This window comes from Hevea brasiliensis, chromosome 14, assembly GCF_030052815.1.
Source record: "Hevea brasiliensis isolate MT/VB/25A 57/8 chromosome 14, ASM3005281v1, whole genome shotgun sequence".
Taxonomy (NCBI): domain Eukaryota; kingdom Viridiplantae; phylum Streptophyta; class Magnoliopsida; order Malpighiales; family Euphorbiaceae; genus Hevea; species Hevea brasiliensis.
In genome coordinates this window covers 88,827,986-88,855,757 of record NC_079506.1, presented here as the reverse complement: position 1 = coordinate 88,855,757, position 27,772 = coordinate 88,827,986, and the positions used below count along the sequence as shown (strand labels likewise).

The window sequence follows — 27,772 nt, the reverse complement described above, 5'->3', positions numbered from 1 at the left end:
GTATCCTTAATTATTTAATTTCGGGTTTAGATTAAAAATTCATAAAATATTCGTGAGTTGTTAGAAAATTATAATTCCTTTTATATTAACTTAGTATTATTGCTAAGGACTGCGAAGTAAATTTTTAGAACTTTTAGAGCTTGTGTGGATAGTTTTTGCAAAAAGAGTTAGTTGTAGGGACTAAATTATAATTTTTCAAAATTATGATTGTTGACTATTTGGATAGGCCTAGGAGGGGCCATGTGATGAGATTGAGATATGGTTGTGAGAGTTGTGAATATAGAAGTATATTTTTGAGCCCTTTTGTAGGTTGGGTAGGTCCTAGGTATAGGAGAGACTCTGCCGGATTTTCGGCACGATTTAGAGCATCTTTGATCCTTTCTAAACTTGTATTGAGTCAAATATATTAAACAATTATAATGAAATTGTCAAGTGAGCTGGGATAGCCTTTTTCTTCTGCCTAGTAGCCTCTGTGACCTCGGTTCAAGTCTGTGAGTAAAATATTAATTTTAATTATAATTTCAATATTATTATAAGTTCAGGCATGCCCATGCATCACTTATAAATATGTATCTATATAGTTAAATACTAGGCACATTTTATATTGCATTCTTAATTGATGAAGTGCCATGGATATTGTTTATAGTAATTTGGAGCAGTGTGTGTATTGGCGTGCGTGTGGTGTGTGGTATTGGATATGGATAGGACGGGTAGACGCGGCTTGAGAGACACTAGCTGGGACCCGATCTTTTATGGATAAGTCGGGGTAGACACGGCTTGAGATGATCTTACTGGCCCCCACATTTGGTTTATCGAGCGAAAGTCTGGCTTGAGAGACACTCGCTGGCAGAGGTTAGATTAAGAGAGCTGTATAGGAGCTCAGCTCTCATATATGTGCTGTTTGAACATTATTGGGTGTGTGAGTGCTCCAAATTGCCTTTTTGCTGTTATGATGTGATTTGTATGAAAATTATGATGATATTGCATTCCACTCTTCAAGATGCATTAGCTCTAGGTAGTTAAAAAATTGTAGTTAAAATTAATATTTTACTCTCTGAGTCAAACACTCACCCCTGTTCACCTTATTTTTCTAGGATACAGGAGATTTCTTGTTGAGTCATAACCCGCCTCTCTCCCTCGCAAGTCATCTATTTATGTTTGTGATGTTTTGTATAATTTTGCTAACTTCTAGAATTCTGAGATGTAAAATAATATAAGGAAGACCCATTTTTGCCAAGTCTGTGCCGTGACTCAGACGATGAGAAACCATTCAAATTCCTTTGTCAAAGTCTATTGCCTACTTCTTTCCCATCCCATCTTTCTTGTTGGTAAAATGATCAAGCCTAAACAAGACTGCATATTTGACATTGAAATTATGATATGATACCATATTAATAAAATAGACCATGATCTGCGGAGCAGGATTGTCAGGTCAAATAATGAGCATTTTGCTGACTTACCCAACCAATGTGTGATCTGTGGAGCAAGATTGGCAGGTCATATAAGGAGTATTTTGCTGACTTACCCAACCAATGTGGGGTCTTAACATTTCTTTACATTAGACTCGGATAAATATTACGAAGCTTTTGGGTTTTGGTTATTCTGGGAGATCACTAGTCCTATGGCTGAATCAATCAACATAGATGTAGAAGAAGATGAGAATTACTCACTGCAGGGTACTTGTAGTGTAGATCGCTCCAATCAGAAGGTAAGGATTATGTTCTGAATATGTATAACTAATAAAAAAGAAGTATGATGCTGCAAGATATATTCTGTTATAGCCACTAAATTTTCCTCTTCTGAAACAGGTTATTACCTTGGAACGCTTTATTCTTGCTATGAATTTTATCTTGGAGCTTCCATCAGCTGTTTTTGATCAGCTATCCTCTAAGCATAAGCCCCAATATGCTCTACTTAGTATGATAATGTCTTTCATAGTGTTGCTCATTTCCATTTTTGATCTTGTTTATAAGGGTCGAAAAGGAAGAGTTGCATCGAGGATGAGGGGGAAAATGCCTTGGTTTTATTATCCATATCCCAATCTCAAGCCTTCTGGAATGTTTCCTGATATGATTGGATTAGCTTGTGCAATCTTTCAATGTGTTTTTACATCAATTGCTTATAGCTTTTTGTCTCGAGGTGCTGATAATCCTATCAACATAAATTTTTGGCCTATAGCTTTTGCCTTTGGTCTATTATGTACTAGATTCTCGGGAAATCCTCCACAAAGAAAGCTAACCTCACTTGTAAGAAGAGAGCAAAAATTTACTCTGGCTGAGCTCGCTGCTGCCACCAATAATTTCTCACCAACGAACAAGATTGGTGCAGGGAGCTTTGGCATTGTTTATAAAGGGAAATTACCAGATGGTTATCAAGTGGCAATTAAGAGAGCAGATGCAGACATAAATCGATGGAGGACAAAGTCTCAGAAGGGTTCTGAATCTGAATTGGCATTCTTGTCAAGGCTTCACCACAAACATTTGGTTAGCATTGTTGGGTATTATGAAGATGGGGATGAGTTGCTTTTAGTCTATGAGTACATGAAGAATGGATCTTTATATGATCATTTACATGATCAGAACAATATTCATAAGAATAGTAGTGTGATCAATTCTTGGAAAATGAGGATCAAGATTGCATTAGATGCTGCTAGAGGAATCGAATATCTTCACAATTATGCAGTCTCAGGAGTAATTCATGGAGATATCAGGCCTTCCAACATCTTGCTCGACGAGAATTGGACAGCAAGAGTTTCAGATTTTGGATGGTCATTCATTCTTCTTGGTTCTCAAATCGATTACCGACTAGTGGATGTCAAAGAAGTAGCTATCTACAATGAATATGGGCATCTAAAATCAGCAGAAAAAAGTGATGTCTTTAGCCTAGGTGTGGTATTATTAGAACTTTTGGCAGGCAAGAGGGCTATATTCAAGGATGATGAAAACGGAGGCACACCAAGTTTAGTGGATTTTGCAGTGCCTAGAATTATGTCTGGCGGATTGGTCAAGGTTTTGGACCCTAGGGTTGGTCCGCCGGGGCTTAATGAAGCAGAGGCAGTGGTGCTGGTTGCATATACTGCACTTCGTTGTGTGAATTTGGAAGCGAAAGATAGGCCAAGTATGACTGACGTTGTTGTTAATTTGGAGAGAGCTTTGTTTCTCTGTAATGGTAGTATGGAGGGGTATTGACAATGGGAAGAAGCAGACCAGCCATGTGGTTGTATGTGTTAGAAGTATTAGATAGTATAGGATTTCAGTTTTATGTATTTTAATTCATTTCAATTGATAAATTTCAGTGAAGTTTTGAATTCATTAGACAGAAGAAAAATAGAGGAAGGAACTTTGAAAGAGAGTTGAGTAGCAGACCTGAAAAAGTTGAGAGTAGTCTTTGTAACAATACCCATATCAGTTGTCTATTCAGGCAACTTTGTTCTAGGATCAAAATACCTCACCACGGATACTTGACTTCAGAAAGAAGCATGTTTCTTTACATAACCACACCCATCACAGGCCCTGAATATGTTCTTAACAAATATAAATCATAACATGTAGTTTGCGTTTTGAATTCTTGGAACATGGCATTTGGCAGCTTGCAACTGGTTTCCTCGAAGTTTACATAAATAATTATAATAATACCTGCAACTCCCAAGTCCGTGTGGACCCAAGGTGTGAATGTTAATCCTTTTGACTAATCTATATTTTATTGTCATGCCGACCTGTTCAAATCATTTTCTCAATTCTCCTTTTATAACAAAATAATTATGGTTTTGTGTCTTGATTCTCCTGGGAGATTGATAATATTGGGAGAAAGAGTGTGGCTGAATCTCTTCACATAGATGTTAAACAAGATGATGATGATGATAATGGAAGTGAGAAGGCAGATCGCTTCGATCAGAAGGTTAAGATTAGAACACCATGTTTTAGTTATAATTCTTTTGAAGTATGATCTCGCAAGATATTGACTTTTCCTCTTCTGCAACAGGTTAATAGCCTGGAAAGGATCTTCCTCATCGCTAACTTCATCTTAGAGCTTCCATCAGCTGCTTTTGATCAGTTGTCCTCAGTGCATAAGCCCCAATATGCGCTACTTAGCATGTTAATTTCTTTCACAGTCTTGATCATTTCCATTATTGATCTCCTTCATAAGGTTCGAAAAGAAAGAGTTACTTGGATGAGGAGTGGGTTGATGCCTTGGTTTTATTATCCATATCCAAATCCAAAGCCTTTTGGGACCTTTCCTCACATTATTGGATTAATTTGTGCTGTTTTTCAATTCATTTTTGCATCAATATCATATGCTTTTTTGTCTCAGCATGCTGATAATAATCTTCTCCTTTGGTCTATTGTCTTCGAGACTTTCAGGAAATACTACAAAAGAAAGGCCAACCGCACATGTATGGAGACTGATTAGAGCAGAGGAATTTACATTGGCTCAAATTGCTGCTGCAACCAATTATTTCTTACTACAGAACAAGATTGGCGTGGGGAGTTCTTATGATGTTTACAGAGGGAAGCTACCAGATGGTAATGAAGTGGCTGTCAAGAAAGGATACACAGGTCATCAAAGAATGAAGTTTCAGGAGGAAGAGAGTCTTTTTGAAAATGAATTGACATTCCAATCAAGACTTCACCATAAACATTTGGTTAGGCTTGTTGGATATTGTGAAGAAGAGAATGAGAGGATTTCAGTTTTTGAGTACCTAAAGAATGGATCTCTACATCACCATTTACACAAGAACAATATTGAAAAGAGAAGTAGTGTGATCAATTCATGGAGAATGAGGATCAACATTGCATTAGATGCTGCTAGAGGAATTGAGTATCTTCACAATTATGCAGTCCCACCAATAATTCATAGAGATATACAGTCTTCTAACATCTTGCTTGATGAAAATTGGGCAGCAAAAGTTTGTAATTTTGGAATGTCAATGTTGGGTGCTGAATCTGAAAGCAATTACAAACCGAAGAAGGCAGCAGAAACAATTGGATACGTAGATCCTGAGTTCTACAGTGGAAATGCATTAACTGCAAAAAGTGATGTGCATTGTCTCGGTGTGGTATTACTAGAACTTTTGACAGGCAAGACAGCTGTATTCAAGGATGAAGACAATGGAGATGTAATAACAAGTATAGTGGATTTTGCAGCAACTAAAATTTTGGCCAATGAATTGGTCAAGGTTTTGGACCACAGGATTGGTCCACCAGTGCTTGATTAAGAAGCAGAAGCAGTGGAGCTGGTGGCATATACTGCACTTCATTGTGTAAATTTAGAATGAATTTCTTTGTTTGGTATATTTTATATTAAATATGAAATTCATTTAAAATGAAATGAATTTTATATTTAAAATAAATAAAATAAAATAAAATAATAAATAATAAGAGAATAATTTTATCACTAAAATTTATTTACAAATTCTATTAATTTTAATATAATTTAATTTAATTATAATAAATTTTATAAAATTAATTATTAAGAATTTCAAATGATATGGTATGGTTTGTGTCTGAATTCTTCTTGGAACACGGCACTGGAAATTTCTTTTAGGTATTTTGGCAGCTTGCAACGACTTTCTTCGAAGTTTACCTAAATAAATATAGTAATACCTGTATCTTCTAAGCCTACACCGTGCGGACCCAGCTGTGAATATCAATCCTTTTGACTGATCTATATTTTGTTGCGATAACCACCTATTCAAATATCTTTTCAATTCTCCTGTGATGACTAAATTGCGAAATAAAAATTAATTCTGTTTTTGGGTCTTGATTCTTCTGGAGATTCATAATCCTGGGAGAAAGAATATAGCTGAATCTCTACACATAGATGTTAAACAAGATGATGATGATGACCACCGCCACGATGACCATGGTTAGGTCTAACCATCACGATGACCACCACCACTCAATAACTGCCACCAACACCACCACACGACCAATCACTCCATTATTACTACTGCTACCACCACCATTATGAAAATTTGGTAACGAACTAATTCCTACTCAAATCCTACGATTTTTGTGAGAAAATTTAGCCATACTATTTCTCGCAGAATTATCAACCTCGACAATAATCAAAACCTAAAACCAAAATTAATTTATAACTCACACTCTAGTCAAAAAAGGAAAATAAAAAAATGCAAATGAAGGAACATATGGGTAATTGGGAAACACATATTACAGTCCAAAAGATGAAGATTCACACTTGGCTCCACAACTAGTACAGTTAGGAACTAAATTTCTTAATTTATGGACTAAATTTTTTTTATTAAATCATAAGTTTAATTTTTTAATTTTAAAATTAAATTTTAATTTTTTTTATTTAATCTCAAAAATTAAGAATTTATTTTGGAGTTAAATTGAGTTTAAATTGAAATTTAGATAAAAAGTTACAAATTAGACTAAATTGAACTTTCCAATGGTACAATAAGTACAATTGTCTAATTTAAATATCATATTTTAAATAAATAGAGTTTTTATAATAATATTTTTATAGAAATATATATAATTTAAAATAATTTTATCTTATTTTGAAATAAATTCAAGATATTAAAATTATTAATGAAATTCGAGTTGAGATAGATTGATTTCATGCATACCAATAGTTGCTATTCATATCACAAATGAATAAAAATAAAATAAATACAAATTTTAATAAAAAATATTAAATAAAAAATAATTACTGTAATACGTTCTATTAAAATCAAATTTTATTTTAGCAAACCAGTCTTCTTGATTTGGAACTCGTCATTTTCTTTTGTGCAGAATTTGTATTTTTATAAATTTATTCCACTTAATTATTATTTTTTTATGCTTTTCAATTACTTAAAACTATAGAATTAATAATTTATTTTAAATTTTATTTTGTATTTATATATAATTATATATATATGTTTTGCTTACTCCACGATTTTACGCGCTTGATAGATGTGATCAGCGTTAGTTTTGGAATCGAAATCAAACTAAAATTGTTCAAAATTATGAAATTGAAATGAAACCAATCATTTCCTATTCGAGTCAAAGTAATTTTTTTTTTATAATTGTTAATTAAAATTAAAATCGAATTAAAATCAAAATTAAATTAAAATTAAAATTCAAATTAAATCAAATATTCAAAAATATTCTATTCATTATTATCTCTAATTTACAAGATTAAAGATTCATCATTGTAAAAAAAAATTATTTTATATTATTTATTTGATAAATTAAATGTGAGAACAATCTGCCCCTTGAGTAATTGCAGAAACAATCATTGAAAAATTTTAAGCCCCAAACCATTAAATTACATGATATTTATATATTTTTTTTATTTTTCCCTTAATTATAATAATAATTATATCTTCCAAGTCAACGGGGTGTGAATGTTCATCTTTTTTACTGCAATATATGTTTGTTGTCATGGCCATCTGTTCAATTTTTTTTCATTTCCCTTTTCTGACTAAAGTGGGAGAGATTAACAAAATCTGGTTTTGGGTTTTGATTCTTCTGGAGATTGATAATCCTTAGAGAAGGACTATGGCTGAATCTCTTCACATAGATGTTAAGCAAGATGATGATAATGGAAGTGAGAAGGCAGATCGCTTTGACCAGAAGGTTAAGACTAGGATTAGAACAGAAAGTTTTAGATATGATTCTTGTGAAGTATGATCTTGCATGATAATGACTTTTCCTTTTCTGCAACAGGTTGGTAGCCTGGAAAGTATCTTCCTGATCGCCAACTTCATCTTCGAGCTTCCATCGGCTGCTTTTGATCAGTTATCCTCGGCGCAAAAGCCCCAGTATGCACTCCTTAGTATGTTAATTTCTTTCACAGTCTTGATCATTTCCATTATTGATCTCATTCATAAGGGTCGAAAAGAAAGAGTTACTTGGATGATTAGAGGCCTGATACCATGGTTTTATTATCCATACCCAAATCTCAAGCCTTTTGGGACATTTCCTGACATTATTGGATTAGTTTGTGCTGTTTTTCAATTCGTTTTTGCAGCAACATCATATGGCTTTTTGTCTCAGCACTCTGATAATCCTATCAAAGTATCGGTTTGGCCTGTATTCTTTGCCTTTGGTCTATTGTGTTCTAGACTTTCAGGAAATACTACACAAGAGAAACCAACACCACATGTAAGGAGACTGAATAGAGCAGAGGAATTTGCTCTGTCTCAGCTTGCTGCTGCGACCAATGATTTCTCACTACAGAACAAGATTGGCATAGGACGTTCCTTTGTTGTTTATAAAGGGAAACTACCAGATGGTAGGGAAGTGGCTGTCAAGAGAGGAGACATAGGTCATCAAAGGATGAAGTTTCAGGAGGAAGACAGTTTTTTTGAAACTGAATTAACATTCTTGTCAAGGCTTCACCATAAACATTTGGTTAGGCTTGTTGGATATTGTGAAGAAGAGAATGAGAGGATTTCAGTTTTTGAGTACCTAAAGAATGGATCTCTACATGACCATTTACACAAGAATAATATTGAAAAGAATAGTAGTCTGATCAATTCATGGAAAATGAGGATCAAGATTGCATTAGATGCTGCTAGAGGAATTGAGTATCTTCACAATTATGCAGTCCCACCGGTAATTCACAGAGATATAAAGTCTTCTAACATCTTGCTCGATGCAAATTGGGCAGCAAGAGTTTGTGATTTTGGAATGTCTATGTTTGGTGCTGAATCGGAAAGCAATTACAAACCAAAGAAGGCAGCAGGAACAGTTGGATACATAGATCCTGAGTTCTATAGTCGAAATGTTTTAACTAAAAAAAGTGATGTGTATAGTCTTGGTGTAGTATTACTACAACTTTTGACAGGCAAGAGACCTATAATCAAGGATGAAGACAATGGAGGTGCAATAACAAGTATAGTGGACTTTGCGGTACCTAAAATTTTGGCGAATGAATTGGTCAAGGTTTTGGACCACAGGATTGGTCCACCACAGCTTGATAAAGAAGCAGAAGCAGTGGAGTTGTTGGCATATACTGCACTTCATTGTGTAAATTTAGAAGGGAAAAACAGGCCAAGTATAACTAACATTGTTGCTAATTTGGAGCAGGCTTCATCTCTTTGTGATGTTCATAAGGAGGATTACCGATATAGGGAAGGTGCAGAACAGTTGCATAGTAGATCAGATGAGATGGAGCCAAATTCCAATGGAAAAGAGAAACATCACTCAGATATTTCAGAAAGGCAACAATAATTCTGCCATGGAATGCACAGACTGTTTCTACTCAGCTTATTGTACTTTCTTTTTGCAATTAGAATCTTATTTTCTCAAGCTGTAAGCTTTCAGTTTCAAAATTGAATTTCCAGGACAATGATGTACTGAATAATTAATTAAATACAAAATACTTTATAATAATATTTATAAATTTTTATATGTTATAATTTAAATAAATAGAATTTAAAATTTTTATAGAATTATTAAAATGTTTACAATATAAATTATCAATTAAAATATGTTATATATAAATTAATAATCAATATAATAAAATTGAATCGATTTGGATAATTTAAAATAAATTTTAACCAAAATCAAAATGAATTTAGATATAAAAATTATTAATAAAATTTAAATTCAGATAAAATAATTTTCATGAATAACTATTATTGTAATTATATCACAAATGAATAAAAATTAAAAAAAAAAGGATAAATTTAAAATTTTTAATGAAAAAAAATTAAATAAAAATAATACATTGTAATGCAATCAATCCTCCCTGGTCTTGACCTCCACTTCCAGGCAGGTCTTCTTCAGCTCCATGGCTTTGCAAGGGCGGATCCAAGACAGGGTAGTGAAGGCAACTGCTCAACTATCTTTTAAAAATTTGGTGTAGAGTTCCTATTTTTATAAATTTACTCCACTTAATTTTTTTTCCTTCAACTTTTTAAATTATAGAATTAATAATTTATTTTAAATTTTATTTATACATATATAATTATTTTTATTTATATAAATTTAATTAATTTTTTTATTTTCAAAGTATAATATCATTATGTAGAATTAATGATTGATTTTAAATTTTATATGTGTGTGTATTTTACGTTCTTGATGGTTTTGAGCTTTCTGTAAATTCGGCTACAATCGATTCAGAATCTTAATTAAACTGAAAATGATTGATCAATATCAATATTGAATCAAATTATAATTGGCTAGTTTAAACCCTAATTAGTTTTTTTTTTTATTTTAAAAGAAATTAAAAATATTAAAAAAATTAACTATTAGATTTAATCAAAATCAGAAATGAATGAAGAATCAAAATTAAAATTGAATCAAAACTAAATTGAAATTAGGGTAACCCTTAATACAAGGTAAGATATTTAAAATTTTTATTAAAATTTAACTGCACTATATTATATTATATTCTACAAAACGTAATTTTTCTATGGAATCCAAGTAGGCTAAATCGAATCAGATTTGATGGAGCCTTTGATCTAAGGAGTTGAAAGAACTCGAATCAACTTATTCAAGAACTATTACATCAAGGAAGTCTATAAAAGCTGAGTTGTGTGGTCTTATCAATGGAAATGTTTGGAAATGGTTCATAATTCACACATCTTTGTATTGGAAATTCAATTTGGAAAATGAAACCTTACAGCTCGAGAAAATAAGATACTAAATGTTACAGGAAACTACAATAAGCTGAAATCTTTAAATGAGAAACAATCTGTGCATTCCTTGGCAGAATTATTGTTGCCTTCCTGAAATTTCCGAGTGATGTTTCTCTGTTCCATTGGAGTTTGCTCCGTTCTTATCTGATCTACCGTGCAACTGTTCTGCATCTATGGGCAATCCTTCATCATGAACATCACATAGAGATGAAGCTTGCTCCAAATTAGCAACAATGTTAGTTATACTTGGCCTGTTATTCCCTTCTAAATTTACACAATGAAGTGCAGTATATGCAAATAGTTCAATTGCCTCTGCTTCTTTAACATGTTCTGGTGGACCAATCCTGTGGTCCAAAGCCTTGACCAATTCATTGGCCAAAATTTTAGTTGTTGCAAAATCCACTATACTTTTTATTGCATCTCCATTGTCTTCATCCTCGAATACAGCTCTCTTGCCCGTCAAAAGTTCTAGTAATACTACACCAAGACTATACACATCACTCTTTGTGGTTAATACATTTCGACTATAGAATTCAGGATCTATGTATCCAACTGTTCCTGCTGCCTTCTCTAGTTTGTGATTGCTTTCAGATTCAGAACCCAACACTGACATTCCAAAATCACACACTCTTGCTGCCCAATTTGCGTCCAGCAATATGTTAGAAGACTTAATATTTCTATGAATTATGGGTGGGACTGCATAGTTGTGAAGATACTCAATTCCTCTAGCAACATCTAAAGCAATCTTGATCCTCATTTTCCAAGAATTGATCACACTACTGTTCCTTTCAATATTGTTCTTGTGTAACCGTTCTTGTAGAGATCCATTTTTTAAATACTCATAAACTAGGATCCTCTCATTCCCTTCTTCACAATATCCAACAAGCCTAACCAAATGTTTATGGTGAAGCCTTGACAAGAACGTCAATTCATTTTCAAAATAACTGTCTTCTTCCTGAAACTTCTCCCTCTGATAACCTGTGTCCCTTCTCTTGACAACCACTTCACCACCATCTGGTAGTTTCCCTCTATAGACAACAAAAGAAGGCGCTATTCCAATCCTGTTCTCTATTGAGAAACCATTGGTTGCAGCAGCAAGCTGAGCCAGAGTAAGTTCCTCTGCTCTGTTTAGTCTCCTTACATGTGGGTTTGGCCTTTTTTGTGTAGTATTTCCTGAGAGTCTAGAATACAATAGACCAAAGGCAAAGATTATAGGCCAAACTGATACTTTGATGGGAATATCCGCATGCAGACAAAAAAAAGCATATGATATTGCAGCAAAAACGCATTGAAAAGCAGCACAAGCTAATCCAATAATGTCAGGAAATGTCCCAAAAGGCTTGGGATTTGGATATGGGTAATAAAACCAGGGAATCAACCCTCTCCTCATCCAATTAACCCTTTCTTTTCGACCCTTATGAACGAGATCAATAATGGAAATGATCAAGACGGAGAAGGAAATTAACATACTAAGCAGTGCATACTGGGGCTTATGCACAGAGGATAACTGATCAAAAGCAGCTGATGGAAGCTCTAAGATGAAGTTCGCGATGAGGAAAATCCTTTCCAGGCTACTAACCTGTTGCAGAAGAGGAAAAGTCAATATCTTGCAAGATCATACTTCACAAGTATTATATCAAAAACATGGTATTCTAATTCTAGTCATAACCTTCTGATCGAAGCGATCTGCCTTCTCACTTCCGTTATCATCTTGTTTAACATCTATGTGAAGAGATTCAGCCATAATCCTTCTCTCAGTATTATCAATCTCCGGAAGAATCAAAACCCAAAACCAGATTTTGTTAATCTCTCTCACTTTAGTCAGAAAAGGAAAACGGAAAAAAAAAAGGGAACCGATGACTATGACAACAATCAAATTTATTTTAACAATCCAGTCTTATTGACTTGAAGCCCGTCATTTTCTTTTGTGTAGATTTTGTATTTTTATAAATTTATTCTACTTAATTATTTTTTTTATGCTTTTCAATTACTTAAAAATATAGAATTAATAATTTATTTTCAATTTTATTTCGTATTTATATATAATTTTTATTTACATAAATATGTATGTACGTATATGTTTTACTTCACAATTTTAGGCGTTTGGTAGATCTAATCCTGGGTTGATTCATAATCAAAATCAAACTGGATTGATCAAAATTACGGAATCAAAAAGACAACAGTCGATTCGATTTCCAGTCAAAGCAGATTTTTTTTTTTGGCTATAGTTGGATTTATCAAAATTAAAATCAAAATCGAAATCAAAGCGAAACTGAATTGAAACTGAATTAAAACCGAAGTAATTCTTAAAATTTGATTCTAATTCTCGAAATCTTGAACTAAAGTCACTTATTCAAACTCGAAACAAACCCGAACTAGCCCTTGGCACCCCTAGCTTTGAGCCATTCAAAAGTATCTGAAAAATTCTTGTCTAAATTGAGTTCATCGTAGACCTAAGATATAATCATGTAAGACCCATATATTTAATAAAATAAGTCCTATCATGTATTTTGTATCTTAGATTTATGGTAAACGGGATCTAAATAAGAAAAATCCATAATATATCGGAAAAGCGAAGAAAGCACCTTTTGTATATTGGTGCATTTGGATTGGATTTAGATTATTAAAAAAATCTATACTATTTAAACTCATCTTAATAGATTTCAATTAGACCAAACACTCAAAAATATTCAATTCATCATTATCCCTAATTTGAGAGATTAAAGATTCATCATAGGAAAAAAAATATTATTTTATATTATTTATTTGATAAATTAAATGTTAGAACAATCTGTTCCTTAAAAAATTACAGAAACAATCATTGAAAAATTTTAAACCACAAACCATAAAAGTATCATGATATATATTTTTTTTAATTTTCCCTTGATTATAATAGTACTTATATCATCCAAGTCAACAGGATGCGAATGTTCATCCTTTTGACTGCAATATATGTCTGTTGTCATTTCCCTTTTCTGACTAAATTGAGAGAGATTAACAACATCTGGTTTTGTGCTTTAATTCTTCTGGAGATTGATAATCCTGAGAGGAAGACTATGGCTGAATCTCTTCACATAGATGTTAAACAAGATGATGATAGTGGAAGTGAGAAGGCAGATCGCTTCGCTCAGAAGGTTAAGACTAGAATTAGAACAGAATGTTTTAGATATTATTCTTGTGAAGTATGATCTTGCAAGATATTGACTTTTCCTTTTCTGCAACAGGTTAGTAGCCTGGAAAGGATCTTCCTTATCGCCAACTTCATCTTAGAACTTCCATCAGCTGCTTTTGATCAGTTATCCTCAGTGCATAAGCCCCAATACGTACTCCTTAGTATGTTAATTTCTTTCACAGTCTTGATCATTTCCATTATTGATCTCGTTCATAAGGTTCGAAAAGAAAGAGTTACTTGGATGGGGAGAGGGTTGATTCCTTGGTTTTATTACCCATACCCAAATCCCAAGCCTTTTGGGACATTTCCTGACATTGTTGGATTAGTTTGTGCTGTTGTTCAGTTCTTTTTTGCGGCAATATCATATGCTTTTTTGTCTCAGCATGCTGATAATCCTATCAAAGTATCGGTTTGGCCCGTATTCTTTGCCTTCGGTCTATTGTATTCTAGTCTTTCAACACAAAAGAGACCAACCCCATATTTAAGGAGACTGAATAGAGCAGAGGAATTTTCTACTGAATAGAGCAGAGGAATTTTCTGTCTCAACTTGCTGCTGCAACCAATGATTTCTCACTGCAGAACAAGATTGGCGTAGGGCGTTCTTATGTTGTTTATAAAGGGAAACTGCCAGATGGTAGGGAAGTGGCTGTCAAGAGAGGAGACACGAGGGACAAGTTTTAGGAGGAAGACAGTTTTTGTGAAACTGAATTAACATTCTTGTCAAGACATTTGATAGGTCCCAGTCAAAGCCAAGAAAATTAATAGAAGAAAATTAAGAAAGTTACTGATATTTCATTGATTACCATTACTGCTGCTACAGAAGAATATAAATAGGAAAGAAATAAAACTACTTAGTCCTATTCTTAAGGCCTCACTTTAGCACAAGGAGATATTATTGCCACGATCAACTGAGTGCTATTTGACTAAGTAAAACAACTTAAAAGATTAATGGCAGTAAATAAAAAATAGCAGCAATGCTAAAAATAGAAAAGCAGTAGGACCCTTAGTCCAAATACTTCTTATTGGGAACAATAGCTCTGGATGACCTTCTGAGGGGCTTATCAGTACCCCCCCCTTGAAGAGGAACCTTGTCCTCAAGGTTCAAATTTGGAAACCGAGCAGATAAGTCCGAAGAAACTTCCCAAGTGGCATCTTCAGGGGGCAATTGCTTCCAACGAACAAGGCTTTCTTCCGTAAAACGATTACCAAGACGAACCCACCTCGTATCCAAAATCTCGTGAGCTCAAGAACAAAATATCCATCATCGGTGAGTGGAGGAATTTGGAAGAAACAGAACAGTATCCCCACATGTTTCTTAAGTAAGGAGACATGAAAGACAAGGTGAACCTTGGATTCGGAAGGAAGGCTGCGGTGTAAGCTAAGGAACCAATCTTTTCTTCAACCATGAAAGGTCCATAAAAACGACTAGCCAGCTTCTGAAATGCACGCCTATACACTGACTGTTGTCTATACGGTTGTAACTTAAGATAGACAAAATCACCTGGATAGAACTCCACATCCCTGCGTTTTTATCATCACTGTTTCATGTACTCTACGGAATGTGACAAGTGAAGCTTAAGCTCCTTCAAAATCTCATCACGGGTAGCCAAAACTTGATCGACCTCATTAACTGGAGAAGAACCCAATTCATACCGCGGAATCATTGGAGGATTCCTACCATACAATGCCAGAAATGGTGTCATACCAATAGAAATGTGAAAAGATGTGTTATACCAGTATTCCGCCCAAGGTAAGAATGAACACCACTTTCGAGGTCACGATGGCGAAACAATGAAGGTACTGCTCCAAGCACCTGTTAGTAACCTCGGATTGGCCATCCGTTTGCGGGTGGTAAGAAGAGCTCATATTTAATTGGGTTCCAGAGAGCTTGAAGAACTCACGCCAAAAATGGCTCATGAAAATTGGGTCACGATCACTGACGATCGACCTAGGCATGCCATGATACTTGACAACTCCATTTACAAATAATTCAGCTATGACCTTAGCAGAGTATGGATGAGACAATGGCAAAAAATGAGCAAATTTACTCAATCACAATTACTACGAGCAGTTTTACGGAGGAAGGAGGCAACCCATCAATAAAATCCATTGCGATGTCGTCCCAAACTTGGTGAGGAATCGGCAATGGCTGAAGTAAACCTGCTGGTAAAGTCGTAGCAGACTTATTTTTTTGACACACCGAGCACGCCGCAATATATTTCTGAATCTGCAATCGCATATGAGGCCAATAGAATTGTTGTGCGATGCGTTTAAATGTGCGGAGGACTCCAGAGTGGCCACCCGAAGGAGAATCATGGAACTCTTGTAAAAGCTGAGTAGGGAGATCAGACTGAGGAGGAATGACCACCCGATTCTTAAAAAAAATCAATCCATTCTTCCAAATGTAAGGTTGCCCAGGGCGATCAGACGCCAATTGACCAATTCGAAGCATATATGGATCAGTAGTGAGGGTAGCTTTAATGCGATCCCAAAGAGAAGAGTGTGGCAAAAATAGTGAATTTAGACTTGGAATTCCAGAGACGCGAGATAAAGCATCTGCGACCCGATTCTCTTTGCCCGGTTTATAAAGTATCTCATAATCATAACCCAGTAACTTTGAAACCCAATTTTGTTGCTCTGGAGTGACAACTCTCTGTTCCACCAAGTATTTCAAACTACGCTGGTCCGTCTGAATAAAGAACTTACGACCCAAAATATAAGGACGCCATGTTCTGATTGCCTGCAAGATGGCGAGCATTTCTTTAGCATATGTAGACCAAGCTTGCTTCGAAGGACCCAAAGCACGACTCATAAAAGCGATGGGCCGATCCTGCTGTGACAGAACTGCACCAATCCCTGTATTAGAAGCATCAGTAGTGATAAAAAAAGGTTCATTAAAATTGGGTACTGCCAATGTTGGTGTGGCTGTCAAAGCATTTTTCAAAGCTAAAAAAGAAGCTTCAGCATCTGGTGACCAAAAAAATTTGCCTTTCTTCAATAAATTCGTCAATGGTTGGGCAAGAATCCCATAAGATTGAACGAATTTTCTGTAGTACCCGGTGAGTCCTAAAAACCCACGTAATTCAGTGACTGTTGTTGGAGTAGGCCAATCCAGTATTGCACTGATTTTCGATTTATCCACCTGCACTCCATCTCCAGAAACCACATGACCCAAATATTCAATTTGTTTGAGTCCAAAAGCACATTTGCTTAGCTTTATAAAAAATTGATGTTGCCGCAGTAGCTGTAATGCCAACTGCACATGCTCCAGATGAGTCTCCCATGATGGACTGTAAATAAGAACATCGTCAAAGAAAACCAAGACGAATTTTCTTAAGTAGGGGCGGAAAGCAGTGTTCATTAGCGCCTGGAATGTGGAGGGCGCGTTACCGCGACAAAAGGCATCACGGATACTCATAATGGCCGTTATGAGTTCGGAAGGCCGTTTTATGAATATCAGGAGGATGCATCCTGACTTGATGAAATCCTGCAATAAAGTCCAGTTTAGTAAAATAAGAGGAACCATGGAGCTCATCTAACATATCGTCGACCGTTGGTATTGGAAAACGATCTCTGATAGTGACTTGATTAAGAGCTCGGTAGTCCGTACAGAACCTCCAGGAGCCATCCTTTTTCTTGACCAGTAGAACAGGGGATGAGAAGGGGCTAGTGCTGGGTCGAATCAACCCTTTTGTCAACATCTCTTGTACCTGTTTTTCGATCTCATTTTTCTGGAAGTGAGCATATCTGTAAGGGCGAACATTCACCGGATCAACACCCTCTTTAAGAATAATGTGATGATTAATTTCTCGCCGGGGAGGTAGCTTACTCGGCTTCTGGTATACATCGAAGCGAGTTAACAGATGCAGGCATATTAGGATGTAGATGCTCAGGAAGTGTGGCTGTAGAGTTTTCGAGACAGATTGCAAAAGCTGTACTATTGTGCCTCAATTCCTTGGATATTGATTTCAAGGATAGAGGTTCAATTGGCTGACTGCAAATACCCTGCAAATGTCTCGGTTGGCCTGCCCATGTGAAGTCCATAGTCAAGTTCTTCCAATTACATGCCACCGTCCCTAATTGTTGTAGCCACTGTACACCCAACACAACGTCCAAACCCATTATAGGAAGAGAAAAGAACGTAGCTGTAAATGGTATACCTTGGAGAGAAAAAGCAATATCCTTGAATTTTCCGGTGCATCGCAATGGACTTCCATCCGCCACTTTAACATTGAAAGGTGTTGTTGGCCTGGCCGGCAATTTGAGCAAACCGGCGATTTTCTCATTGATGAAGTTATGAGTTGAACCGCTGTCAATGAGGACAATCAATTGACAAGAATTAAACTGAATTTCTACCCTCATCGTTCTTGTCGAAGACCAACCGGTTAAGGCATTCAAGGAAATTTCCACTTCCGTATCATCTTCATCGATGTCCTGATCACATCCACCATCCAAGATGAGAAGCTGTGACTTAGTACAACGGTGACCAGGAGCAAACTTTTCGTCACAGTTAAAACAGAGCCCCTGTGCCCTTCGCTTCTGCATCTCGTCCCAGGTTAGTCGCTTCACAGGAGTGGAAGGTTTGCTTTTTGATGGAGAGAAATTACTCGTTTGGAGAGATGGGCGAATTGCTTTTTTATGACGAAGCAATTGCTCATCCTTCATTCGAGCTAAGCTTATTGCATCCTTCAAGGTCTTGGGTTTAAACATTCTGATCCCCTCTGCGATTTAAGATTTAAGTCCCCCCATGAAGGTTCCAACTAGTGCCTTCTGAGTCCAACCTCTCACCCTGTTACCCAATCGTTCAAACTCCCTTTGATAATCACGTAAGTCACGATCGGCGAATTTTGGAGAGAGATTCGTCAAAATCTTCACAGTCGGTGGGCCCAAAGTGGGACCACAATTCTTCTGAGAATATTTCCCACGATACCCCTTTTCCGGCCTCAGCATAAGTTCGTCGAAGCCATTGCCACCACTCGTTAGCTTCCCGCGAGGTGATATGATGCCAAGGAAACTTTTACGCATCTGGTGTTCCACGGTATTCAAGAAGCGATCTACTCGGTGAACCATTGATCGGATCGTCTCGGTATATTTGGGAAATTCGAGTTTGGCGAGCTTAGCGAGAGAATAGTGGCTTCCTCCGTCTTTTAAGACTTCAGGAGTAGCACGTATTAGGCTAGCTCGGTCGCCTTCGCAGCTTGATTCCTCCTTATTGGCAAGAGAAGTTTCTGTCAATTTGGAGAGTGCCGCCTTGATATATTGTAAATCTTCTCCAAATCCTTTTTCAATTCGTGACATCTTGTCTGGACTTGACCAAGCCTGGTTGAGGTTTTCAATTCTTTCCTTGTTTGTAGCCATTTGAAAGGAAGAATAGAAAAAATTGAGGCTCGATACCAATGATAGGTCGATCAAAGCCAAGAAAATTAATAGAAGAAAATTAAGAAAGTTCTTGATATTTCATTGATTACCATTACTGCTTTCTGAGGAAGAATATAAATAGGAAAGAAATAAAACTACTTAGTCCTATTCTTAAGGCCTCACTTTAGCACAAGGAGATATTATTGCCACGATCAACTGAGTGCTATTTGACTAAGTAAAACAACTTAAAAGATTAATGGCAGTAAATAAAAAATAGCAGCAATGCTAAAAATAGAAAAGCAGTAGGACCCTTAGTCCAAATACTTCTTATTGGGAGCAATAGCTCTGGATGACCTTCTGAGGGGCTTATCAACATTTGGTTAGGCTTGTTGGATATTGTGAAGAAGAGAATGAGAAGATTTTAGTTTATGAGTACACAAAGTGTGGATTTCTATGTGACCATTTACACAAGAACAATATTGGAAAGAATAGTAGTGTGATCAATTCATGGAAAATGAGGATCAAGATTGCATTAGATGCTGCTAGAGGAATTGAGTATCTTCACAACTATGCAGTCCCACCTATAATTCACAGAGATATCAAGTCTTCTAACATCTTGCTTGACGCGAATTGGGCAGCAAGAGTTTGTGATTTTGGAATGTCAATGTTGGGTGTTGAATCTGAAAGCAATTGCAAACCAAAGAAAGCAGTAGGAACAGTTGGATACATAGATCCTGAGTTCTATATTTCAAATGTTTTGTTAACTACAAAAAGTGATGTATATAGTCTTGATGCAGTATTACTTGAACTTCTGACAGGAAAGAAATCTATATTCAAAGATGAAGACAATGGAGGTGCAGTAACAACTCTAGTGGATTTTGCAGTACCTAAAATTTTGGCCAATGAATTGGTCAAGGTTTTGGACGACAGGGTTGGTCCACCAGAACTTGTTAAAGAAGCAGAGGCAGTGGAACTAGTAGCATATACTACACTTCATTGTGTAAATTTAGAAGGGAATAACAGGCCAAGTATGACTAACATTGTTGCTAATTTGGACCAAGCTTCATCTCTATGTGATGTTCGTAATGAAGGATTACCAATAGGTGCAGAACAGTTGCATGGTAGATCAAATAAGGAGGTGGCAAACTCCAATGGAACAGAGAAGCATCAATCCGAAGTTTCAGAAGGCAACAATAATTCGGCCTTCGAATGCACAGATTGGTTCTCATTTAAAGGTTTCAGCTTATTGTAGTTTCCTTTAACAATCAGTATCTCATTTTCTCGAGCTGCTAGGTTTCAGTTTCCAAACTGAATTTACAGTACAAAGATACACTGACTTCTGAACCATTTCCACACATGTCCATTGACCAGACGATACAACTCATCGCTTTTATAGACTTCCTTGAAGTAATAGTTCTTTAATAAATTGATTCAGTTTCTTGCAACTCTGATTTTATTTAGCCTACTTATTTCGACAGAAGAAAAAAATAACCGACTTGGATTGGATTCCATTGAAAAATCCCTGAAATCTCTGAATCTCTTTATTTTTAGTTGAGCCAGTCCCTCTTATTCGCCCATGTCTGCTAGAATCAATTCGAACTCGTAAACTATAATCGACCATTGTTGCCACCACTGCTTAATCTTGGCCTTAACCTAATTTTGAGATACATGATTGATTCAAAGAATGTTTGGAATCAACGATTCCTATTCAGTTCTAATTTTGATTCGCATCCGATTCTTGTTTGTTTCAGATTTCATGCAATCAATGGTTGAATTTTTTTTTTTTTCCTTTAAAAACTAGACTAGACTGTCCACTAAACCACTGATTCTGTTCCAATTCAATTAGAAGGGAGAGATTGGCCCTTCCTTAAGACAATTTTAGTCTAATTTAGGCTCATCAAATGTTGATCAATTTCAATCCTAGGTTTGACAATCTAGTTCTGAACTTAATCTAAATCATGGCCGGTTCGACGGTAGTCATGGCCACAATTCAGTTCTAGCCTATAATTAAACTGGTTTAACTTATAATCAGAATAGGTATGAATCAGCTTGGAAGAAACTGATTTTGAACCAAAACAGAATGGTGGCCATGACTATTCAATGGCCAAAGTTCAGTTTTGTGTCAAAACTGAACCTGTGGCTATGACTATTCAATGACACCACCTGACCAATACAAATAAAGTAAATATTGAAATAAAAATTATCATTATATTACTTATATTTTTATTTAGCAATAAAATATGCGGATGTAATGATAATTAAATTACATTACATTACAACATTTATTACATTACATGATTGGTTACATTGAATTACATCCAATCAAATATAGTCGTCTGATATGTTTCATAGAACGCAATCAAAGACGCAATAGAATTGCAATTCCAATGCATGTTCTACCATTTTTTCCAGTCATACAAGAAAAAATGATATACAATTTCCTCGTGTAATAATCCATTACACTTTAATTAATGTAATAATCATTACATACAAAAATACATACTAATCATAATTATTTGTTTTTATTTATTTCTTTCATTGTTAATTTGTTACTGGCACAGCCATGATTCAATTACATGTTGGAATCGTCAATTCGGTCTATGGAGGGAATGAAATTGAATCTAAGAGCATGATTCAGTTCAATCCCAATTCAATTCCTAGCGGTTTTGATTCTGATTCAGTCCAAATTAAGGCAAACCAACAATTGAAAATTTCTTCGATTGTAAAAGGAAATTGATTTGAACCAAACCAAACTACTAAGTGAACCACTAGTTCTAGTCCATTTTATGATTATTGGGAAGGAAAATTGAGCATGGCCCTTGGTATTACCTGCTTCAATTCGATTTGGTCCGTTAAACAATTTATTGATTCCTATATTAAGTTTTATTGACCTAGTGTCAATTCAATTCCAAACTATGATTAGGTCTAACCATCATGATGACCACCACCACTCAATAACTATCACCAACACCACCACACAATCTATCACTCTATTATTGCTACTGCCGTCACTACCACTACTACCGTTACCTAAATTTGGTAATGGGCCAATTCCTAATCAAACCCTACAGTTTTTGTGAAGAGATTCAGCCATACTATTTCTCGCAGGATTATCAATCTCCAACAATAATCAAGACCCAAAATCAAAATTAATTCATAACTCGCACTCTAGTTAGAAAAGGAAGATGAAAAAAGAAAATGAAGGAACATATGGATAATTGGGAATGATAATAAACACATATTACAGTCCAAAAGATGAAGATTCACACTTGGCTCCATAACTAGTACACTTAGGAATTAAATTTCTTAATTTATGGACTAAATTTTTTGATTAAATCATAAGTTTAATTTTTTAATTTTAAAATTAAATTTTAATTTTTTTATTTAATCCCAAAAATTAAGAATTTATTTTTTACCTAAATTGAGTTTAAATTGAAATTTGGATAAAAAAGTTAAAAATTGGATTAAATTGAACTTTTCAATAGTACAATAAGTACAATGGTCTAATTTAAATATTATATTTTAAATAAAAAGAATTTTTATAATAATATTTTTATAGAAATATATATATATATATATATATATATATATATATATATATAATTAAACGAATTTATATAATTTAAAATAAATTCTATCTTATTTTGAAATAAATTCAAAATATTAAAATTATTAATGAAATTCGAGTTGAGATAGATTAATTTCATGCATACAAATAGTTGCTATTCATATCACAAATGAATAAAAATTAAAAAAAAATACAAATTTTAATAAAAATATTAAATAAAAAATAATTACTGTAATACATTCTATTAAAATCAAATTTTATTTTAGCAATCCAGTCTTCTTGATTTGAAACTCGTCATTTTCTTTTGTGCAGAATTTGTATTTTTATAAATTTAATCAACTTAATTATTTTTTTTATGCTTTTCAATTACTTAAAACTATATAATTAATAATTTATTTTAAATTTTATTTTGTATTTATCCATAATTTTATATATATGTTTTGCTTACTCCACAATTTTACGCGTTTGGTAGATGTGATCGTACGTTGGTTTTGGAATCGAAATCAAACTAGAATTGGTCAAATTTATGAAATTGAAATGAAACCAATTCCTATCCGAGTCAAAGATGATTTTTTCTTTTTTCTATAATTGTTAATCAAAATTAAAGTTGAGTTAAAATCAAATTAAAATTAGACTAAAATCAAGATTTCAATTAGACTGAATATTCAAAAATATTTGATTTATTATCATCTCTAATTCACAAGATTAAAGGTTTATCATAGTAATATATATATGTTTTTTTTATATTATTTATTTGATAAATTAAATGTGAGAATAATCTGTTCCTTAAATAATTGCAGAAACACTCATTGAAAAATTTTGAGCCACAAACCATTAAAGTATATGATATTTATATATATATTTTTAATTCTCCCTTAATTATAATAATAATTATATCTTCCAAGTCAACAGGCTGTGAATGTTCATCTTTTTTACTGCAATATATGTTTGTTGTCATAGCCATCTGTTCGATTTTTTTTTTTCATTTCCTTTTTCTGACTAAAGTGGGAGAGATAACAAAATCTGGCTTTGGGTTTTGATTCTTCTGGAGATTGATAATCTTTAGAGAAGGACTATGGCTGAATCTCTTCACATAGATGTTAAACAAGATGATGATAATGGAAGTGAGAAGGCAGATCGCTTCGCTCAGAAGGTTAAGACTACAATTAGAACAGAATGTTTTAGATATTATTCTTGTGAAGTATGATCTTGCAATATATTGACTTTTCCTTTTCTGCAACAGGTTAGTAGCCTGGAAAGGATCTTCCTCATCGCCAACTTCATCTTGGAGCTTCCATCGGCTGCTTTTGATCAGTTATCCTCGGCGCATAAGCCCCAGTATGCACTCCTTAGTATGTTAATTTCTTTCACAGTCTTGATCATTTCCATTATTGATCTCATTCATAAGGGTCGAAAAGAAAGAGTTACTTGGATGATTAGAGGGCTGACACCTTGGTTTTATTATCCATACCCAAATCCCAAGCCTTTTGGGACATTTCCTGATATTATTGGATTAGTTTGCGCTGTTTTTCAATTCATTTTTGCAGCAATATCATATGCTTTTTTGTCTCAGCATTTTGATAATCCTATCAAAGTTTCGGTTTGGCCTGTATTCTTTGCCTTTGGTCTATTGTCTTCTAGACTTTCAGGGAATACTGCACAAAGGCCAACCCCACATGTAAGGAGACTGTATAGGGTAGAGGAATTTTCTCTGGCTCAACTTGCTGCTGCGACCAATGATTTCTCACTACAGAACAAGATTGGCGTAGGACGTTCCTTTGTTGTTTATAGAGGGAAACTACCAGATGGTAGGGAAGTGGCTGTCAAGAGAGGAGACATAGGTCATCAGAGGAAGAAGTTTCAGGAGGAAGACAGTTTTTTTGAAACTGAATTAACATTCTTGTCAAGGCTTCACCATAAACATTTGATTAGGCTTGTTGGATATTGTGAAGAAGATAATGAGAGGATTTTAGTTTATGAGTACCTAAAGAATGGAACTCTACACGACCTTTTACACAAGAATAATGTTGACAAAAAAAGTAGTGTGATCAATTTTTGGAAAATGAGGATCAAGATTGCATTAGATGCTGCTAGAGGAATTGAGTATCTTCACAATTATGCAGTCCCACCGATAATTCACAGTGATATCAAGTCTTTTAATATCCTGCTTGACGCAAATTGGGCAGCAAGAGTTTGTTATTTTGGAATGGCAATGTTGGGTGCTGAATCTGAAAGCAATTACAAACCAAAGAAGGCAATGGGAACAGATGGATACATAGATCCTGAGTTCCATAGTCGAAATGTATTAACTGAAAAAAGTGATGTGTATGGTCTTGGTGTAGTACTACTAGAACTTTTGACAGGCAAGAGAGCTGTGTTCAAGGATGAAGACAATGGAGGTGCAATAACAAGTCTAGTGGATTTTGCAGTACCTAAAATTTTAGCCAATGAATTGGTCAAGGTTTTGGACAACAGGATTGATCCACCAAAACTTGTTAAAGAAGCAGAGGCAGTGGAACTAATGGCATGTACTGCACTTCATTGTGTAAATTTAGAAGGGAATAACAGGCCAAGTATAACTAACATTGTTGCTAATTTGGAGCAAGCTTCATCTCTATGTGATGTTCGTAATGAAGGATTACCAATAGGTGCAGAAGAGTTGCATGGTAGATCAAATGAGGAGGTGGCAAATTCCAATGGAACAGAGAAGCGTCACTCAGAAGTTTTAGAAAGGCAACAATAATTCTGCCATCGAATGAACAGATCGTTTCTACTTTAACTGAGGTTTCAGCTTACTGTAGTTTCCTTTAACATTTAGAATCTTATTTTCTCGAGCTGTAAGGATTCATTTTCCAAATTGAACTTCTAATACAAAGATATACTGAAGTATGAATCATTTCCACATGCATTTCCATTGATAAGACCACACAACTCATAGCTTTTATAGACTTTCTTGAAGTAATAGTTCTTGAATAAGTTGATTCAAGTTCTCTCAACTCCTTAGGTCAAAGGCTCCATCAAATCTGATTCAATTTTGCCTACTTGGATTCCATAGAAAAATTATGTTTAGTAGAATATAATATAATATAATATAATATAATTTTAATAAAAATTTTAAATATCTTACATTATATTAAGGGTTACCCTAGTTCTAGTTTGGTTTGGATTCAATTTTGATTTTGATTAATAATAATTATTTTGTATTTTTTTAAATAAAAAAAAATTAATTTGGCTCAAAATTAGCCCATTTTAATTTATTCAATATTTATACTGATCAATCTAAAGTTTCACTAATTCTATTTTATTTGACGATGGTCTAATCTATTGAAAGCTCAAAACTATCAAGAAGGCGAAACACGCATATATATGATTATATATGTATAAATAAAATTTAAAATAAATCAATAATTTTATATCAATATTATACTCTTTAAATAAAAAATTAATTAAAATTTATATAAATAAAAATAATTATATATGTATAAATAAAATTCAAAATAAATCGTTAATTCTATAATTTAAAAATTTTAAAAAAAATAAGTGGAGTAAATTTATAAAAATACGAACTCTACACCAAATTTTAGAAGATACTTGGGCAGTTGCCTCCACTCCCCTATGTTGGATCCGCCATTGCAAAGCCATGGAGCTGAAGAAGACCTGCCTGTAAGAGGAGGTGAAGACCAGGGAGGAAATGTTCCCATGAAATCAGACAAACATGAGTTAGGATTTTACTTGCCAGATAAAATGATGAGTTTCAAAACAAGAAGACTTGATGGCTAAAATAGAATTGATTGTATTACAATAAATTTTTTTTATTCAAATTTGTAGTTTTTTTTTTTTTTCATTCATTGGTTATATAAATGACAACAATTGGTATCCATGAAAATCAATTTCTTTGAACTCGAATTCGATTAATAATTTTAATATTTAAATTTATTTCTATTTTGAATAAGTTTACTTTAAATTATTCAAATAGATTTAATTTTATTATATTAATTAATAATTTATATAAAAATATATTTTTATTGTTAATTTATATTGTAAATTTTTTTTAAATGTATATAAATTTTATATTTAATTAATTATTTAAATAAATAAGATATATAAAATTCAAACTCAACTCCAATTTAAATTCAATTACTATTTTGAACTCATCCTAAAATTCTATTATATTTTATCCAAACTTATCTCAATAGATTTCGATTACACTAAACACTTAAAAATACTCAATTCATTATCATCCCTAATTTTTGTGAGCTCCATCATGATAAAAAATGTTAATTTATATTATTCATTTGATGAATTAAATGTTAGAATGGTAGTGTGTCCGCAAGTACACGGGTCACAGTAGTATAATTTTAAAAATGATATCGATCTCACAAGGAATTGTGCTTAAATTGGAAATAAAATGATAAGCTAATTAGAATGGCAAAATTTAAAGATATAAAATGAAATTTAAAATTTAAGATTGATATTTGAGGAATTTAAGCTAAATCAAACAATTAACTAAATTAATTAAACTAGATTATCAAAATTTAATTTGAAATTTCTATTTATGAGATTGGGAGGAATTAAATCTAAATTCAATAAAAATTAAAGTGATTCTAGAGATTGGATTTTCAATATTGTTTTCATGTGGTTTATCCCTAATTTAGCCAAACATATGAGAATTGCAATTTTGAGGGAAATCAATTCTTAAATTTTTAAAACCTTTTTCAAGCATTTCAAAGTTGGTATTCATTAAATCAAACCCTGTTTTCACGGTATTTCAAACCTAACAAAAACCCAATTAAAGCTCTAATTGATTTTGGAAAGTCCCCTTAATCCTCTTAGCTTATCTCTAACACCAAGAAAACTAAGTTTATTGCAAGATTATCTATCACAAATATTCACTTTTCAGTCCATCTATTAAGGATTAAAACTTAACTTAATGAGGGCCCATTTATCAAGCAAGGCAACAAGCTTACAAGCAATAAATCAAAATGTAACAAACCTCGTTTAAATGACTAAATCAGTTCAAAACCACAATACAAAGCAATATTTACAAACCCATATCTAGAATCTCAAATAACTACTC

At 34.0% G+C, this 27,772-nt stretch overlaps 4 protein-coding genes and 2 pseudogenes across 4 annotated transcripts; 5 read left to right on the top strand and 1 right to left on the bottom strand.

Annotated features, from left to right (window-relative positions):
* The first annotated feature begins 1,383 nt into the window (after window positions 1–1,383).
* On the top strand, window positions 1,384–3,573 carry LOC110660177 (putative serine/threonine-protein kinase-like protein CCR3). Its single transcript, XM_021818373.2, has 2 exons — window positions 1,384–1,708; window positions 1,809–3,573. Exons 1-2 carry the CDS (start codon window positions 1,622–1,624, stop codon window positions 3,186–3,188), a joined length of 1,467 nt encoding a protein of 488 aa, XP_021674065.2. The 5' UTR covers window positions 1,384–1,621; the 3' UTR covers window positions 3,189–3,573.
* A 204-nt stretch (window positions 3,574–3,777) lies between these two features.
* Window positions 3,778–5,392, top strand: LOC110660178 (putative serine/threonine-protein kinase-like protein CCR3; annotated as a pseudogene).
* A 1,947-nt stretch (window positions 5,393–7,339) lies between these two features.
* Window positions 7,340–9,347, top strand: LOC110660179 (putative serine/threonine-protein kinase-like protein CCR3). The gene is made up of 2 exons (XM_021818375.2): window positions 7,340–7,586; window positions 7,677–9,347. The coding sequence occupies exons 1-2, from the start codon at window positions 7,509–7,511 to the stop codon at window positions 9,183–9,185; spliced, it is 1,587 nt and encodes a 528-aa protein (XP_021674067.2). The 5' UTR covers window positions 7,340–7,508; the 3' UTR covers window positions 9,186–9,347.
* A 1,129-nt stretch (window positions 9,348–10,476) lies between these two features.
* Window positions 10,477–12,511, bottom strand: LOC110660180 (putative serine/threonine-protein kinase-like protein CCR3). Its single transcript, XM_058133746.1, has 2 exons — window positions 12,267–12,511; window positions 10,477–12,176 (listed from the first exon to the last, which is right to left on the bottom strand). The coding sequence occupies exons 1-2, from the start codon at window positions 12,339–12,341 to the stop codon at window positions 10,674–10,676; spliced, it is 1,578 nt and encodes a 525-aa protein (XP_057989729.1). The 5' UTR covers window positions 12,342–12,511; the 3' UTR covers window positions 10,477–10,673.
* A 1,087-nt stretch (window positions 12,512–13,598) lies between these two features.
* LOC110660142 (putative serine/threonine-protein kinase-like protein CCR3) lies at window positions 13,599–20,492 on the top strand (annotated as a pseudogene).
* A 3,104-nt stretch (window positions 20,493–23,596) lies between these two features.
* On the top strand, window positions 23,597–25,597 carry LOC110661804 (putative serine/threonine-protein kinase-like protein CCR3). Its single transcript, XM_021820566.2, has 2 exons — window positions 23,597–23,848; window positions 23,939–25,597. The coding sequence occupies exons 1-2, from the start codon at window positions 23,771–23,773 to the stop codon at window positions 25,436–25,438; spliced, it is 1,578 nt and encodes a 525-aa protein (XP_021676258.2). The 5' UTR covers window positions 23,597–23,770; the 3' UTR covers window positions 25,439–25,597.
* The last annotated feature ends 2,175 nt before the right edge of the window (window positions 25,598–27,772 follow it).